General features: G+C 50.5%; 1 protein-coding gene across 2 annotated transcripts in view; it reads left to right on the forward strand.

The window, feature by feature from the left end:
• Positions 1 to 17459, forward strand: part of KAZN (kazrin, periplakin interacting protein) — a 199700-nt gene that overhangs the window by 27636 nt on the left and 154605 nt on the right. For both annotated transcript variants that reach the window (XM_011966784.1, XM_011966785.1), the window contains exon 2: positions 4160 to 4351. In XM_011966784.1, coding sequence (XP_011822174.1) covers positions 4216 to 4351 — 136 coding nt within the window. In that variant the 5' untranslated portion in view covers positions 4160 to 4215. The remainder of the gene's footprint in view (positions 1 to 4159; positions 4352 to 17459) is intronic.

The following is a 17459-nucleotide window of genomic DNA, read 5'->3' on the forward strand; positions in this document are numbered from 1 at the left end:
GCCTGTAATCCCAGCTACTCGGGAGGCTGAGGCAGGAGAATCACTTGAACCCGGTAGGCAGAGGTTGTAGTGAGCCGAGATCGCACTGCTGCACTCCAGCCTGGGCAACAGGAGTGAAACTCCATCTCAATAAAACAAAAAATTAAGCCAAAACAAACCTGCCTCTTCTACCTGTGTGACAACAGACATACTGTTAGCAGTCAGTCACACCTTATTGTGAAATAGACTCTTAGTGACAGTCGAGTAGGGTACAGGGTCCCTGGCAGGATGGAAGATTGTAGAGTATTGATCAAGAGGAGAAAATTCCAGTCTTGGCGACTGCTAGAGATAGTGAGCTGAGGCAGGAGCGCTGAGGGGTGGTTGGGGCTGAGCCTTTCATAATCTGACCTCTCCAGCCTTCCTCCCGTTCTTCCTCACCTGGCACCCATTTTCTGGTCACTCAAGACCCTCCAGCTTTGCAGCTGCCTTTGCTCACACCACTTCCTCCTTCCCCAGTCGCATCCTCTAGGGTCCATCTGGAATGCCACCAACTTCTCAAGGGTGTCTGAGTGCTCCGAGTACGTGTGGCCCCTTCCGTCTCTATTTCTTTGTATGTGCGTCTATTTGCTGGAGGCTTCTTGAGGCCAGGAGTCTTCCCTTCTGTTTCCTGGCCTGAAGTGTAGGTGGGCCCCAAATGTTTACCCAGAAAGAGGGCAGGGGTGTGGCCCCAAAAGCAAACCTCCTACTTAGGAGTTTTGCTAAGAGACTTGGACAGTTCCTGGGCTGCCTCCGTGGCACATGAGGTTGGGGGTCCTTTGATGGTGGGATCCAGGAGCACTAACCTGAGAGTGGGGCCTGCCTGGGGCTTTCACCCCAGTGCCCCCATGCCCAGAGCCATGCGTGGTATGGGCAGGGACCTCTCCATGTTAGGTGGATGGAGGCGTTCGACAGACATCACCGAGTGCCCCTGATGTGTCGCACAGACACTGTTTCCAGCACTCGAGACCCGATAGTGAAGGAGACAGGGCAGGATATGCGATCGGGCCCTGTTCTCGGATCCTGTGTCCACCGAGCACGCAGCTGGGGAGTGAGTGAGCCTCCAAGTCACTACGGGGTTTTGTCCGGGTTGCCTGCTGTGCTGTTGACACTGGACAGGAGCGGAGCCATTTTAGGTCTCTTGAGGCTGTGACAGTGAGGCTGAGACAGAGTGACGGGAAGGAAACTGTGAAGAGGGGAGAGGAGCTCCCAGGCAGGACACAGCTCTGCGGAGGCCCCGAGGTGCAGCGAGTCTAGCGCCTTCCAGAACTGAGAGAAGCCGGCAGCCTGAAGGAGGCCTCAGACAGGGCCGAAGAGGCAGCTAATATGCCGAGCGGGGCGGGGAGGCTGTCGGGGCCAAGTGAGATGTGCCTTGCACCTCAGAGGCGCCCTCGGGCTTCTGTGGGGAGGAAGGACTCAGGTTAGGAGGAGCTGGGAGGGCAAGGAGGTACCCTGGGAGGCCTCCTCTCCTTAGAGGGGTGGCGGGGCCCATCGTGGCCTCAGGAAGTGATGTGAGATGGACGAGGAAATAGGGGCTGGAGTTGCTACCACCTTTTCCCAAGGCAGCCTGTGGGAGAGAGGTGCTCCATCCTCAGGGCTCAGCCCTGCTCCCCCTCTGCCTGCCCCCTCCCCTGGACCTGGCTCTGCCCACTCAGCCTCGAGGCCAGTGGATGCCTAGGGAGTCCAGAGGGTTGTAGTGCCTTAGAGATTGCCAGCAGGCACTGATGGCGAGGGTAGGGCATCTAGGAGAAGGCAGTGCATTACCATTATTGCACCCTCTCTGTACATGGCATTCACGGAGCACTTCTAGCATATGTACATGGGGTACTTCCTGTGTACATGGAGCACTTCTTATGTACATGGAGCACTTCCTGTGTACCCAGGGCACTTCCTGTATACATGGAACACTTCCTGTGTACATGGAGCATTTCCTTTATGAGGAGGGGCACTTCCAATGCCTCCGAGGAGCCTCACAGCCAATGAGGGTTAGACCTGTTTAACAGATGCAGTGTCCGAGGGTCAGCAGGGAGGGACTTGCTCATCAGCCACCACGTGCCTGGCTGGAGACCTGGTGACTCCAAAGCTGTGCCCCCAGCCATGCCCCTTCCATGACCCTCGTGGGAGAGGACTGTGCACCGGACCTCCAGGGAGTACACATCCCCTTTTAACAGCAGGGACGCTCCTGGCTCTACCTGCACATGTCCAGTCCAGCCAGGGCTGCCCTTGGCCCCTCCCCTGGTCCCTCTGTGATGTGGAATGGAGGGAAGGGGAAGGCAGTGTGGGGAGGAGAGGAGTCCGTGCAGAGGGTGGGACGGCCGGGTGGCCAGTGCAAGGCTGGTGAGTGCGGCGCCTTCGTCTGTTCATTCTCGAGGGCGGCCAGGTGCCAGGTGCTGTTCTAGGCACGAGGATGCGGCCATGGACAACACAGACTCAAGTTCCCGCCCTCCTGGGTCTTACAGCCAACCTGTGGATAAACAGATCCACAGGGCATGACAGGCGCTGACGGCTACTGCGGGGAAAGAGCGAGGAGGAAGGAGGCCGGGGCACAGGGTGGCAGGGTGCAGGGCGGCGGGGCAGAATGTGCTGAGCTTCCACCATAGCGGTGATGGACACAGACAGCCCTGCACCCCCACCCGCCTCTGGAGCCCACATTGAGTTTGGGAAGGAGACAGATAAATAGAGTATCACACAGGGTGGTGAGAGAAGGCCCTTCCACGCAGGTGATGTGGAGTGGATGCTTGTGTCACAATGAGGAGGCAGCCACAGGAAGAACCAGGAAAGGATGTTCAGGTGGAGGGCACTGCAGAGACAAAGGCGCTATGCTGGAAAGAGCGTGGCATATTGTAGAGAGGGGGACGAGTGTGGCTGTAGGTGGGAAGAGAGAGAGGATGTAGGCAGAGGCCTGGTCCCAGCCAGGGCTGCCCTTGTCCCCTCCCCATGTCCCTCTGTGATGTAAAATGAGGGAAGGAAGGGGAAGGCAGTGTGCGGAGGGTGGGGGTGGCCCAGTGGCCAGCACGAGGCTGGTGAGTGTGGCACCTTCATCTGTTCATTCTCAAGGGGACCTGCTTAATGAATATTTCAGCGTGTCCTTCCACCGTCTCCTAAGTGAGGTTTGCTCCTTCTCTTAATGCGCTCTCCTAAGAGTTATGCAGAGGTATATGTAGCCTGGCACCTGTGCACAGCCTGATTGCCTCTAGCACCCCTTAGCAGTTCTGTTTTCACCGTTGCCCAGGTGAGCTGACCTGGGTGTGGGTGTGTGTATCTGCCCACAGAACTGAGAAGCTGACAACACCTGCGTTGACATGGCTCTCACTCTGAGAGGATGGCATACCTTCTGGGTCCCTTCCAGCACCCAGGGCCTGAGTGTTCTCCTTGGCCCCATTCCTGGGGCCTCACTGTACGTAGGGTTGGATTTAAGTGCTGCAGAAACCTCTGTCCACGGTGTCATCTTGTCACTGCTCATTAGACCCTATTTTCCTGCAGGACAGTCAGGTGCAAATGCGTAAGTTCTGTTTGTACACAGTGCTGAGCTCCTCAAGGTTATGTGTTTTGCAAAATGTGTTGAATATGCCTTTCTATGGCTGTTTCCCAAGCATGAGACTGGGAGTCCGGGCTGTGGAGTCAGCCAGGCCTTGGTTCAAATCCCAGCTCTGCTACGCACTAACTTTATGACCACTTGGAGTTACTTAATCTCTCTGGGCCTCGAGGTCCTAATTTGTAAAATGGGATTATGATGGTTCCTAGCATCTGAAGGTTTTGGTGACTTAAATGAGATAATGCTTATGAAACTCAACTCAGCATACTGTTGGCTCGTGGTTATGATGCTAACTCCTAAGACCGTCGGCCACTGGAGTGGACATTCTCAGTGCAGGACAGTGGCAGTGGATTCCCCGGGAGTCGTGGTGGCGGGTGGGGGATCTCACTAGGTGCGCTCTGCAGACTGTGGGTGGGGCCTAAAATTGGCGCTGGGGCTCCTTGGAATAAGGCAGTGGTTTCAAGGGGTTCTCCTCCCTTCACATATGTAGGAAAGGCCCTGAATGCAGAGCAAACAGAAAAGCCAAAGCAACCTCAAACTATCCCCAGAAAACGCGAGTGAGCGGCAGCCGACGTTCCTGTCCTCTAACCCTGTGCGCTTCTCCCCTAGTGCTCCTGCGGGAGGAAGTGTCGCGGCTCCAGGAGGAAGTTCACCTTCTCCGGCAGATGAAGGAGATGTTGGCAAAGGACCTGGAGGAGTCACAGGGCGGCAAGTCCTCCGAGGTCCTCTCGGCCACCGAGCTCAGGGTCCAGCTGGCCCAGAAGGAGCAGGAGCTAGCCAGAGCCAAAGAAGCCTTGCAGGGTGAGTGATGAGTGAGCGGCGGTTCCTTTGCTGGGGGCTCAGGCCCCAGGGATCTGGGGTCCTCCCCATGCAGCGGAAGTGACGCACGCAGATGGACACAGGGGTCTCCCAGCACCCACCTCCAGCCACGGCTGCCCTGTCCCTTCTTCAAGTGGAATTCTGCATCTTGTGGGGTGGGTGCAGATGCCATTCCTTCCTCCAGTGTGACCATCACACATTGCCCATATGGCTGGATGTGAGGTGCCTCCCTCTGGGGTGTGATTAGTGGGTGGGCATCTTGGCTGGACCAGGACGCTGGCCCAGCAGCCGAGTCTCTCTTACCCGGCACCCTTGGGGTCCTTCGGTGCCTCCACTCAGAGCACAGTGCAGCTACACTGGTTTCTCTGCTGGAGGACATGTCTGTGTCCCATGCGTCCCTCTTGCTCACCATGATGGGCTCTCCTGGGCTCAGGGGAAGGAGTTGGAAGATGACATGGTGTAGTGTCCAAGGGGTCTCTTGAAGACAAGGACCACAGACCCATAACTACCATGTGGCTGGTGTGTCTTCAGCCAGAAATTAATTTAGAAGATGAGGAAACCAGTGTCCACATGCTCAGCCTGGTTTCCCTGGAGGGACCCACATCACTCTCTCCCGGGAGGCACCTGCCCACATTCTGTGGGGCTGGAAGAAGGGTCTCAGCAGGTTATTTGAGAAAGGTTGGAAGCCATCATGTAACCTGTCAATGGACTCCACAGTGCTTGGAGAACTCAGGCATGAAACATCTGGGGAAAACATAGCCTTAGGGGTCTGCACTGATTCTCTTAAGCCCCCTCAGTGTCTTTGCTTCTTCTAGAAAAGACAAAGCTTTGCAACCTGCTTTCCACTTATCATTCACTAGAACAATGAGTCCTCTTTAAAAATGTTGTTTCTGAAGCTAAAGCAGGTTTATTAATTAGGTTAATACCGTGCTGCTGTAACAAAGAGACCCCAAAACACAGAGGCTTAAAGAATCTGTTTCTTCCTTAACCACCCCGCAGTGAGCATTTGAGTCTGGTTGGGTGTATGTTTTCCCCTCGGTCTATGAGAGACCTCAGGGAAAGAGCCAGAATCCAGGGCCAGAGATTTGCCTTTGTGAGAGCTTGGTCATGTGACCATTCCTTGATGCAGAGGATTCTGGGAAATGTAGTTTCTAGCTATGTGGCCTTGTCCCAGCTAGGACTCTAACAGGGTAAAAGGGAGAATGGATTTTGCTGAACCGTTAATTGGCTCAGTCAGAGCCAGTTCGCTGACAAAAGGTGTGATGTGGGCAGCAGGCCAAGAAGGCTATCTGTCCAGTGCCCAGCTGACCATCCCCCGGAAAGCCTGGGAAGTCCTCAGTTGAGGGTGAGCTTCTATCCAGAGTGTCACAGCACTCTTGACAAATGTTCTTTTCAGCAGTACATGTTGCTCTTCGAGGCAGCTAGATGACCCTCTTCTTCTGGGGTCTTGTTTCTGGTGGCGCCATGGTGGCAGCATTTTGGGTGGTCTTTTGAAGCTGCAGTGGATTTTGGGGAACATTGTGGCCCAGCTGACATGGCATGCCTGGGAAGTCATTTTGCCAAGCAGGCACGCTTCGCCTCTATGCAGCCACCCGGCAATCTAGGCAGATCTGTGTGAGCCATCCTCCATGCCCAGTTTCCCAGGATCCTGTAATATCCATTCTCCTTCATCAGGATGGAGACCCACGTCTCGGGAATCTCCCACAAGCAAGTGCTGCTGGGCCCAGGCTGTGCAAGCTATTGTCGTTTGGTCTTGTGAAGCTTTCTCATGTAGTGGAGAGTACAGGGTGGCTCAGAAAGCAGCCAGATGCTGCTCAGTCACCTTTCCCACTCTGTGTCCCAGGGACAGGGACGCTGACCTCCACGTCTTTGACCAGGGACAGGATTTTCACCCCTGTGTGCTCTTCTGGACCTGCAAGGGGGAGAAAAACCTCCCTTAGCGGTTCCTGGGCCTAGAGGGATGGGCCGGGAGCTAAGCAAAGGCTCACTTACACCACCATCCCCAGCTACTGGGATGTACAACCTAGCCTTTCCAAACCTCAGTTTCCTGATCTGAGTGATGGGACATTAACGGTGGCTTTGCCAGGAGGTTGTGAGAATGAAAGGAGGTAATGCCTGGAAAGGTGATAAATAGTTCCCGCCGTTATGATAATGTACCTCCTTCTCTCTTTAGCCCACAAGGCACGGAGCTGTACAGGCAATCTTTCCTAACTCTGTGCTGTAAGATTTCTTATCCCCCACCAGAGATCTTTGGCCTTGCCCAGGGATGCAGAGATCTACCCCTTTGTAGGAATATTAATATAAGCAACAAGGACTTGTCAGTATTCATGAAAAGGAAGCTTTATTGAGCACCTACTGGGTGCCAACACCGTTCTAAGCACATGACTTACCATTCACCTCAATCCTGCCAGGAGCTGGAAACCCCATTTCTCAGGTGGAGACGCCTGAATGAGGTTCAGGGAAAGTAAATAACTTGACCAAGGTGACAGAGCTAATTAGCAGCAGAAGCAGAGACTTCTTCCCGCTGCACAGACACGCCTCATCTTCCCTCTGGGTGTGTTACGGGGAAGGAAGTTGGCTCGGATGCGAGAGACAGAAGCCATTCTTAGTTCAGTGGTGGTGACAGCGGACTCAAGTCAGATCTGGGCTTGAATCCCACCTCTACCACTTATTAGCTATGTGAGCTTGAATGCATTCCTTTGTTTTTACTTTTTTATTTTACTGTAAGTTCTGAGATAAATGTGCAGAACGTGCAGGTTTGTTACATAAGTATACATGTGCCATGGTGGTTTGCTGCACCTATCAACTCGTCATCTAGGTTTTAAGCCCTGCATGCATTAGGTATTTGTCCTAAAGCTCTCCCTCCCCTTGCACCCACCACCCAACAGGCCCCAGTGTGCGAAGTTCCCCTCCCTGTGTCCATGTGTTCTCATTGTTCAACTCCCACTTACGAGTGAGAACATGCGGTGTTTGGTTTTCTGTTCCTGTGATAGTTTGCTGAGAATGATGGTTTCTAGCTTTATCCATGTCCCTGCAAAAGACGCGAACTCATTCTTTCTTTATGGTTGCATAGTATTCCATGATGTATATGTACCACATTTTCTTTATCCAGTCTGTCATTGATGGGCATTTGGGCTGGTTCCAAGTCTTTGCTATTGTAAATAGTGCTGCAATAAACATACGTGTACATGTGTCTTTATAGTAGAATGATTTATAATCCTTTGGGTATATACCCAGTAATGGGATTCCTGGGTCAAATGGTATTTCTGGTTCTAGAGCTTGGATGCATTCTTTAACCTCCCTGCCCCGTTATTCCTTTGCTGAGAGTAATAGTAAGAATGCCTGTGTTTCTTATAATTGGGACTGATAAACAGTAGCTACTTCATAGGGTTGTTGTGAAGATTGAGGTAGAAAGTGCATGGCCTGGTGTGTAGTACCATTGGTGCCGATACTGAGATCTGCTTGGAGATGTTGTTTGTCTGATTCTCATGAGGGGTGGTCCAGACCTGAGACTCCCCGGAGCCCATCCAAGCTCAAGGTAGCAGCATTCCTGAAAGGCAGTGAGATGGGCACCTTCAGCCGCCACGAGCATCCTGCCTGGAATTCTACAAAGTCAGAAATAAGATGCTTCACCAGCCACAGCACATGGTGAGTAAATTGCAGACAGATGTGGGCAGAAGGAGTCCAGGGCATGGAAAGGGATTTATATGCCTATAATGAGGAGAGGGGGAATAAACGCGCAAGCCGAGCAAGCAGCAGATGTTGGGCGACACTTGTTAACATCCAGTGTCCCTAACGTGGGAAAAAGCAAAGCCCCCAAAGACTTACCCCCTGGCAGATTCCCTCTCCAACTAACTCCCCCGCCGTCTTGTGTTTGAATGAGACCCGAAATTTCTAGCATGTGAGAGGAATAGAAATTCAAGCAGGCACCCAAAACATCAGTCTGTGGTTACAACACAAAAGCAATGAAAAGAATCGTGTTTGGGAAAAACGGGGGCTTAGAAGATTCCTTTGTTTCTTTGGAAATGAGTGTGGGAAAGTTTGGTTTTGAATTTTGGTCTCCTCATGAGCTTAAAGGCAGAAACCTGAATGATTGTTTAAGAGAGAGAGAGAGAGAATTTTTTTTTTTTTTTTGAGACAGGGTCTCACTCTGTCATCCAGGCTTGAAGTGCACTGGAGCAATCTCAGCTCACTGCAACCTCTGCCTCCTGGGCTCAAATGAACCTCCAGAGTAGCTGGAACTACAGGCACACACCACCATGCCTGGCTAATTTTTGTATTTTTTGGTAGAGATGGAGTCTTGCCATGTTGCTCAGTCTGGTCTCAAACTCCTGGGCTCAAATGATCTGCCCGAGTCGGCTTTCCAAAGTGCTGAGATTACAGGCATGAGCCACCAAGCCCACCTCATCAATGGTATCATCTTATGTATAAACTGCATGAGCCCTGCCTGGCTCATGTGGTAAGCGTGTAGCCTGGGGGACCCCCTTTGGGGTGTCTGTTGATTTCCCCAGGCCTCCTCAATTTCATGATTTCCCCGCGAATCAAGGCAGCACAGAAACGATGGTGAAAATTTGCTTCATTCCTTTTTAAATCTCTTAACAGCATGTCAAGTGTTTTGAGCGTGTTCCCACAACAATAAATACTCTTTGAAAACATAATTTTTAATGACTACATAATGTTCTAGCAAATGGAGATACCATAATTTATTTAGCCGTTTCCCTATTATTAGACATTTAAGTTGTTTCTACTTTTTTTCTCTCTCTGTCTTTTTGTTTGTGTTTTTCCCGTTATAGAACACTGTCATAAAGATCCGTGTGTGTAAATCTGTTTATTTTCATAAGACGCATTTCTTAAGCTTTTTGGTCTGAGGACCACTTTACACCTTTACAGAACTGAAGACCCCCAAAGAGCTTTTGTTCATTTTTAATGAACAAAATTAATGTTTTCAAACAGTATTAATGTTTTCAAAATTAAAACTAGAAAAAGGATGTAAATCTTCAGTAATTTATTTTAAAATCATCATAATAAATTCATTATATGTTAATATAAGTACAGTATCTTTTTCTTTTCTTTTCTTTTCTTTTTTTTAGATAGTCTCACTCTGTCACCCAGGCTGGAGTGCAGGGGTATGATCTTGGCTCACTGCAACTTCCGCCTTCTGGTTCAAGTGATTCTCGTGCCTCAGCCTCCCAAGTAGCTGGGACTACAGGCACCTGCCACCACGCCCGGCTAATTTTTGTATTTTTAGCAGAGACAGGATTTCACCGTGTTGCCCAAGTTGGTCTAAAACTCTTGATCTTAAGCAATCTGTCCGCCTCAGCCTCCCAAAGTGCTGGGATTACCGGCGTGAGATACCTTGCCCCACCAATACAGTTATCTTTTAATGAGAAGTAGCTGTACTTTCCCAAACAGATTTGAATGAGAAGAGCAGCACTGTTTTTTAAACATTTTTGTAAAACTCACTGGTGTCTGGCTTCATAGCAGAGTGCTGAGTTCTCATCTCTGCCCCGTCTGTCTAGTGGGATGGTTGTTTTGGTTGAAAATCTGGCGTACACAGTTTTGTATTAACAGTTGGAAGAGAAAGGATCATATTAATTGCCTTGTTAGATAATTGTGAGTGTTCTTTGATACCATGCTAAAACTCAGTGGTAGTTTCTTGAAGGTTCGTTGCAGTGCGTATCTGAAACCTAATCCTTTGTACTCTGCTACGTTAAAATCCTCTGGTCTAATTTGCGCTTCGAAATGGGTATTTTACCCTTTTTTTTTTTTTTCTTTTGAGATGGAGTCTTGCTCTGTCTCACCCAGGCTGGAGAATAGTGGTGCCATCTTGGCTCACTGCAACCTCCATCTCCTGGGTTCAAGCAATTCTCCTGTCTCAGCCCCCCGAGTAGCTGGGGCTACAGGCATGCGCCACTACACCCAGCTAATTTTGTATTTTTAGTAGAGACTGGGTTTCACCATGTTGGCCAGGCTGGTCTCGAACCCCTGACCTCAGATGATCACCCGACCCAGCCTCCCAAAGTGCTGGGATTGCAGGCATAAGCCACTGCACCCGGCTCCCGCATATGTATTACTGGGGGAAAATGACTTGAACAAAGCCTGGAAGACTAGTCTGTACATGGAGGTGGGAAGAGACACCTGATGTTGAGGCTTTGCTTCAGGCAGATGGTGGGCGATGGTCACAGTGAACTCGACGATCACACCAGAAGCTCGGGGACCTTGGAGCTTTTCAGCAGGAGTCACTATGTGAAGTGTGGTGTTTTAGGATGTCCCCATTTTCATTTCCCTCCCTCTCCCTCTCTTTGCAGCCTGGTCACTGTCTTTCTGGCGCACGGTGGTGTGGTTACATCTGTGTGGCTCCTGGATGTGCTGATGGTATCACCTCCCTTCTGTCCCCTCAAGGTCTCTGCATTTGTATTTTATTCTCCCCCAGCCTCCAGATGGTCACTCTTCCGCCTGGTCCAGGTTCAGGCTCCGCATCCTCTAGGCAGCTTTCTGGACCAGCTTCCCTGCCCAATGGGCTCAGGGCCTGTCGTTGGCAGAATAATGATGTCCCCCTCTCCCAAAGATGTTCCCAGCCTAATTCCTGGGACTTGTGAATGAGTTAGGTCACACAGCAAAGGGGAACGAAGGTTGCCAATCAGATGTCCCTGGGATGAGTCTCTGGTGGGCCCAGTGGATCACAAGGGCCCTTGAAAGTAGACGGGGAGGCAGAAGAGAGAGTCAGAGGAGATGTGACCCAAGGAGCAGAGGCCAGAGGGATTTAATGTGGGGCTTTGACACATTGTTGCTAGCTTTTAAGAGGTAGGAAGGGGCTGCAAGCCAAGGAGTGCAGGAGAACTCTAGAAGCTGGGAAAGGCAAGGAAACAGACTTTTCCTAGAGCCTCCAGAAGAAAGGCAGCCCTGCCAACAGCAGGGTTTTAGCCCAGTGACACCCATTTTAGACCTGTGACCTCCAGAACTACTATAAGAAAATTCATTTGTATTAATTAATTTGTGTTATGTTAGGCTAGCAGTCCCCAACCTCTTGGGCACCAGGGATGGGTTTCATGGAAGACAGTTTTTCCACGGACCAGGTTCCCGGGGTTGGGGGATGGTTTGGGGATGATTCCAGTGCGTCACATGCATTACATTTCTTGTGCACTTTATTTCTATTATTATTACATTGTAATATATAATGAAATGATTATACAATTCACCCTAATGTAAAATCAGTGGAAGCCCTGAGCTTGTTTTCCTGCAACTAGGTGGTCCCATCTAGGGATGATGGGAGACAGTGACAGATCATCAGGCATTAGATTCTCATAAGGAGCTCACACCCTAGATCCTTCACATGCAGGGTTCACAAGAGGGTTCACGCTCCTATGAGAATCTGATGCCATCGCTGCTGATCAGACAGGAGGTGGAGCTCAGGCAGTAATGTGAGCGATGGGGAGCAGCTGTAAATACAGATGAAACTTCACTCGCTCCTCACCTCCTGCTGTGCAACCTGCTTCCTAAGAGGCCAGGGACCAGTACCAGTCCATGGCATGGGGCTTGGGGACCCCGTGTGAAGCCACTGCGTTGTGTCACGTTGTTACAGCAAGAATAGAAAACGAACCAGGCCCTCTCTTTCCCTGGACTTGGCAGCCCTAAACGCTGCCCTGCCTCAGGGCTTAGGACATGTGAGGGTCATCTGTTTCCTTTAGAGACCCCCGCAGGGCACACAGCAGCCAGCACAGGGCGGGTGGAGTTGGCTGACACTGACTGAGTGTGGAGGAGAAGAAAGGATACGGAGTTTCCTCTCCTTTCTGGAAGGACTAAGGTCTGTGGGAGCCTTTTCCCTGCCACAGAGTGAGTCACCTGCCTTACACTGAGCTCCTGGAAGAAATACAACTTTATTATTTAATTTGCTCATTCACCAAATGTTCCCTGCAAACTTCCCTACACCCGAGCCTATGCCAATGCCTGTGGTTCAGAGCATTCCAGGACCTGCTCAAGAGTCTAGAGACATGCCTGAAACCTACGACACACTCAGTGTATGTTACTTGAATCCTATTTTTCCAAGTGGCCAACCAGGCCCATAGATGAAAGTCTATCCCATAGGCATTCCTGCTTCAAGGAGTTCTAGGCTGCAGAGACTGTCTTAAGCCCAGCAGGGTCGGTGGGGCTGGGGGACTAAAGTTCCCAGCAGGTGCAGCCATGCCCTGGCTGCCTTTGCAGATGTCACCAGGCCTGCAGACAGTGGGGTAGTAGGTGGCCTGAGAGGCTGTTGAATAGAACGATGTGTCATCCATGCTGGGGCGGCCATGCCCACTTGCTTTCTTAGACACACATCCTTGTCACCACAGCACTGTGTGGGTTTGAAAAGCTACTTGATGTTTCCTGTGTCCCTTCCCACATCCGCACTCCATTCTTAGTCTCATTCCTTCCATCAAAGACGTGTTCATCTTCTGTGCAGTTTATCACCCGGCATTGAATGTGTATGTTCCTCTTCAGTGATTCATATGCTTGAAGCTACTGCTGTTTCTTTAGCCTGGTGGCTTTCGGGGCTGCTGCATGGGGCCCACCCTGAGCCAGCCCCTCGCTCCCACAGCCCTGACGTAGAAGACTCTTCACTGGTAAATCTCGGAACTCGGTGGAAGCTTCCAAAAAATTTAACTCTACAGACAGAATGTCTTCCTAACATACTACCGGCTGCTTTTAAATATTGTTAAGAGATCCCCCTTAAAGGCTACTTAGACTCCACATTTTGATCCAGTTGATAATAATTGATGGTCAGTTGGAAGAAGTGCCCAGGCTCTGTTGTTCTGTTATAGCTGTCACTGGACTTGCTTTCAGCACCCTAACCCTGGCTGCTTCAGAGGGCAGCTGGATTCCTTAAAAAAGCCCATGCCCTAATGCACAAGTACTTTTTATTTTATTTTATTTTTCGTGGGGGGACAGAGTCTCACTCTGTCGCCTAGGCTAGAGTGCAGTGACATGATCTTGGCTCACTGCAACCTCTACCTCCTGGGTTCAAGCGATTCTCCTGCCTCAGCCTCCTGAGTAGCTGGGATTACAGGCGCCCGCCACCATGCCCAGCTGATTTTTGCATTTTTAGTAGAGACAGGGTTTCACCATGTTGGCCAGGCTTGTCTTGAACTCCTGACTTCAAGTGATCCACCCGCCTTGGCCTCCCAAAGTGCTGGGATTATAGGCATGAGCCACCGCGCCCAGCCCACAAGTACTTTTTAAAAATAATTAATAATCATCATCATTTAATTTGAGAGTAGTTTGAGGTTTACAGAAAAGTTGCAAAGATAGTACAGAGCATTGCTGTATACCCAGTTTCCCCATTAAGATCCTTGCACAAGTGCCTTAAAGCCATCGCTTGTCATGCTTGCTGATATCTCATTGGCCAAAGCAAGCCACCTGACCAAGCCCTGTATCACGTGGGCGGAGCTCTGCAAGGCCGGGCTCCTCGGCAGCCCCGTGACTCACAGTCCAACACAGAGATCCTTTTAAATAGAATCATTTCCAGAACCCGCCCTGGAGTCTGGGGTTCTGGTGACTGACAATCTACATATTGCAACAAACTTTGTCCCCTTTGCTTTTTATGCAGTAGGCTTTTTTGCACCCGAGGAACTGGTGTCCTGGTCCTCATCTGGGGTTTTTAGCACTAAGTCCATGACCCTCTGGGAGTTGGCAGGCAGCCAGGACAGCGCCTTCCCACAGGCGTCCCTGTCCCCCACACAGCCTCCTTAACATGTGCCCTTTCCGGTGTCTGCTTCAACACTTGGATCAGCTTCTTAGTAGATTCCGTGATGTCTTAAGGTTCTAATTATGGACATCTCCCAGTTATCCTGAGAACAACGGAAAGGCTGGTCTGTTTGCAAATGCACAGACACCCTCTAGCACTCACCCACGCCCATCTGATGCTTGTTTTGGAAACATTTACCAGAGCTCAACTCTTCCGTGTTCTGGGGAGGGGAGGTTAAGCCCATTTTGTAGTTGGGAAGACTGAGGTGTGAACACATACTGCATCGCTTTGGGGTGATAATCATTTCGGCTAGCATGTATTTAGCACTCGGAATTTGCCAGGCACTCTCTTCATTCGTTTGCCTGTGTGAGTCATCAATCCTCCCAACAGCCCTTGTTCGATGGGTAGTGTTTGTTACCCTCAGTTTCCCCATCTATAAAATGGGGATGAGAGAGGTTAAGAAATTCTTCCGGCAGGATGTAGTGACTCACACCCTAAACTTTGAGAGGCCAGGGTGGGCGGATCACGAGGTCAGGAGTTTGAGACCACCCTGACCAATGTGGTAAAACCCTGTCTCTACTAAAAATACAAAAATTAGCCAAGCGTGGTGGCACATGCCTGTAATCCCAGCTACTCAGGAGGCTGAGGCAGGAGAATTGCTTGAATCCGGGAGGCAGAGGTTGTGGTGGGCCAAGATTGCGCCACGGCACTCCAGCCTAGACGACAAAGCAAGACTCTGTCTCAAAAAGAAAAGAAAAGAAAAGAAAAGAAATTCTTCTACGGCCTTCTAGCTAGTAGGTTTTGGAGCCAAAGCTTGATCCCTAGTGAGTCTGTTTTCCAAACCGATATTCTTCATAGATATTTAGCAGGTACTTCTTTGATTCTGAGGTTCTCAGGGGTGATCACAGCAGAAAAGAGGAAAAGGGGGGAAATAGGGAAGCGAGGAGATAGAGGAGAGGATCTGGAAGTAGGTGTCTTTTAGAGGCCCCTTCCCTGGAGACACCAGGAGTTGTTTTTTTTTTTTTTTTTTTTTTTTTAGACGGAGTCTCACTCTGTTGCCCAGGCTGGAGTGCAGTGGCTCGATCTTGGCTCACTGCAAGCTCCACCTCCCAGGTTCACGCCATTCGGTACCAGGAGTTTGAATGCATTTTCAGCCTTTGCTCTGGAAATGGTCCCAGGGAAGAAAGGCTGCAAGTTTGCTGTCTTGGCCACACCAGACAGAAGTTTTTCTTCCTGCCTCCTCCCGGTCTCATCCTCCTTCCCCCTGCAGTGCATTGAGCACGCTCCAGCCCCCGGAAATGCCAGAGGCTGTGTTTACGGTAGGGGCAGAGGCTGCACGCTCTGATCCTCAGCTTTTAATTACTCCACCCCTCCCCTGCCCCTTGCCAGGAAAGGTCAGAGATGGATTCCGCAGAATGAGGACAGGACTCGGTGTTCGTCAAGCCACGCTCTCCAAATGCCTTTCAGAAGGCCTTGCCCAAAACGCCATTAAGTTTTGCTTGGAGCATGGCCTCCATCACTGTGCAGGTCTTCGTGCCTACCTGGCCATGACAGAGTCAGGACACGACCTTGAAAACGTGGCAAGAAAATGAAAGCCACGCTGGCCTCCATCCCAGAAGAAGAACTTTGGTGTGAGCAGGGGAGGGTCCATCTTCAGAGGTGGCCTCAGAGGCAGTGCAGGGCACTCTTGCTCTGCAGTGTCTGAGCTTGGCTCAATTGAGCACAGGTCCAAGGTGGCTGTGGACACAGGGTCAAGTCTGACACAGGCCTTGACCCTGATCCACCTCACCCCTGCTTGGCTCCCAGGGGAATGTGCTCCTGACCTCAGACAGGGAACTTTTTTTTTTTGAGATGGAGTCTCACTCTTGTCGCCCAGGCTGGAGTGCAGTGGCACAGTCTCAGCTCACTGCAACCTCTGCCTCCCAAGTTCCCGCGATTCTCCTGCCTCAGCCTCCCGAGTAGCTGGGATTACAGGCACCTGCCACCACGCCCGGCTAATTTTTGTATTTTTAGTAGAGATGGGGTTTTACCATGTTGACCAGACTGGTCTCGAACTCCTGACCTCAAATGATTCGTCTCCTGTGAGCTCTTTTTGTAGAGCAGCCCTGCTCATGGTCAGTCAGCAAAGGAGGTAGCAGGGCTTTGGGGTACTGAATCCAACACAGGAGAGGACGTGTGGGGAACAGGGACTGCGGTTTCACTCAGATTTAGCAAAATGTATGGAGCACCTCCCAGAGCCAGCCCTATCCTGAGCATGCCATAAGCCTTCTCTTCACATTATCCCCAGAACAGCCCATGACATAGATGGGGTCACCCTGCCTTTACAATTGGGGAAACTGAGGCTCCAAGATCATACAGCATGCAAGTCTCAGCATTTGGATTTGAAGCTCTGTGTCTGACACAGATCCTTCACTGCTGCACCAGTGCTAGTTTTCCATAAGTAGACATCATTTTAATGTTACTAAAATATTACTAGAATCCCACTCATTCAACAAATACTTGTTGAAGTCCTATTGTTTGCCAGGCATTGTTCTGGGCACTTGGGGTATATCTGTGGGCAGAATTGACAAAGATCCTTTCTTGTGGAGATTACATTCTAGAAGGGCGCACCAGTCACTACTGCTGCGTAACAAACTGCCTGTAAATCTTAGTGGCATGAAGCAACCACCGTTTTTCTTGCATTTCATGATCTTGTGAATCAGGGATTTTGCAGGGCTCAGCTAGGCGATTCTTAGGTTCTCTATGGTGTCAGTGGGGGCCCTTCCATGCTATTCCTCTGGACGACCCAAGATGGCTTCACTCACATATCTGGTGCCATGGCAGGACGGCTGGGCTCAGCTGGGTCTGGCAACCACGTGCCCGTTTGCAGCCCCTTCAGCATAGTAGTCAGACTTTCTACATGGAAGCTCAGGGCTCCCACAGAGAGGGCTCCAGGAAACCAAGTGCAAGCTGCCAGGCTTCTTATGACCTAGTCTCAGGAGTCACTTAGCATCACTTCCGCCACTTTCCATTGGTGACAGGCCAGCCAGACCCCACACTATAAAAGGCATGTGGCATGGGAGATACGTTTGTGTTCAACTTTGCAAAAATACCATCTGCCAGAGAGGGAAAGGAGAAAGCAAACAAACAATATAGCAAAAAGGAAATCGTATGCTGTTTTAGGGGATTGTAAGTACCATGGGGAAATGGAAGATTTTAAAATAGGGTAAGATCAGACCCAGCTGCTCCACTCCTGAGTGTTTACTCACCTAGGAAATACACATCCATATGAAGACTTGTACCTACATGGTTTTAGCAGCTTATTTGTAATAGCCAAAAACTGGAATCGACCCAAAGGCTCATCAACAGATAAAAAAATAAACAAACTGG

This window comes from Mandrillus leucophaeus, unplaced genomic scaffold, assembly GCF_000951045.1.
Source record: "Mandrillus leucophaeus isolate KB7577 unplaced genomic scaffold, Mleu.le_1.0 Scaffold773, whole genome shotgun sequence".
Taxonomy (NCBI): Eukaryota; Metazoa; Chordata; class Mammalia; order Primates; family Cercopithecidae; genus Mandrillus; species Mandrillus leucophaeus.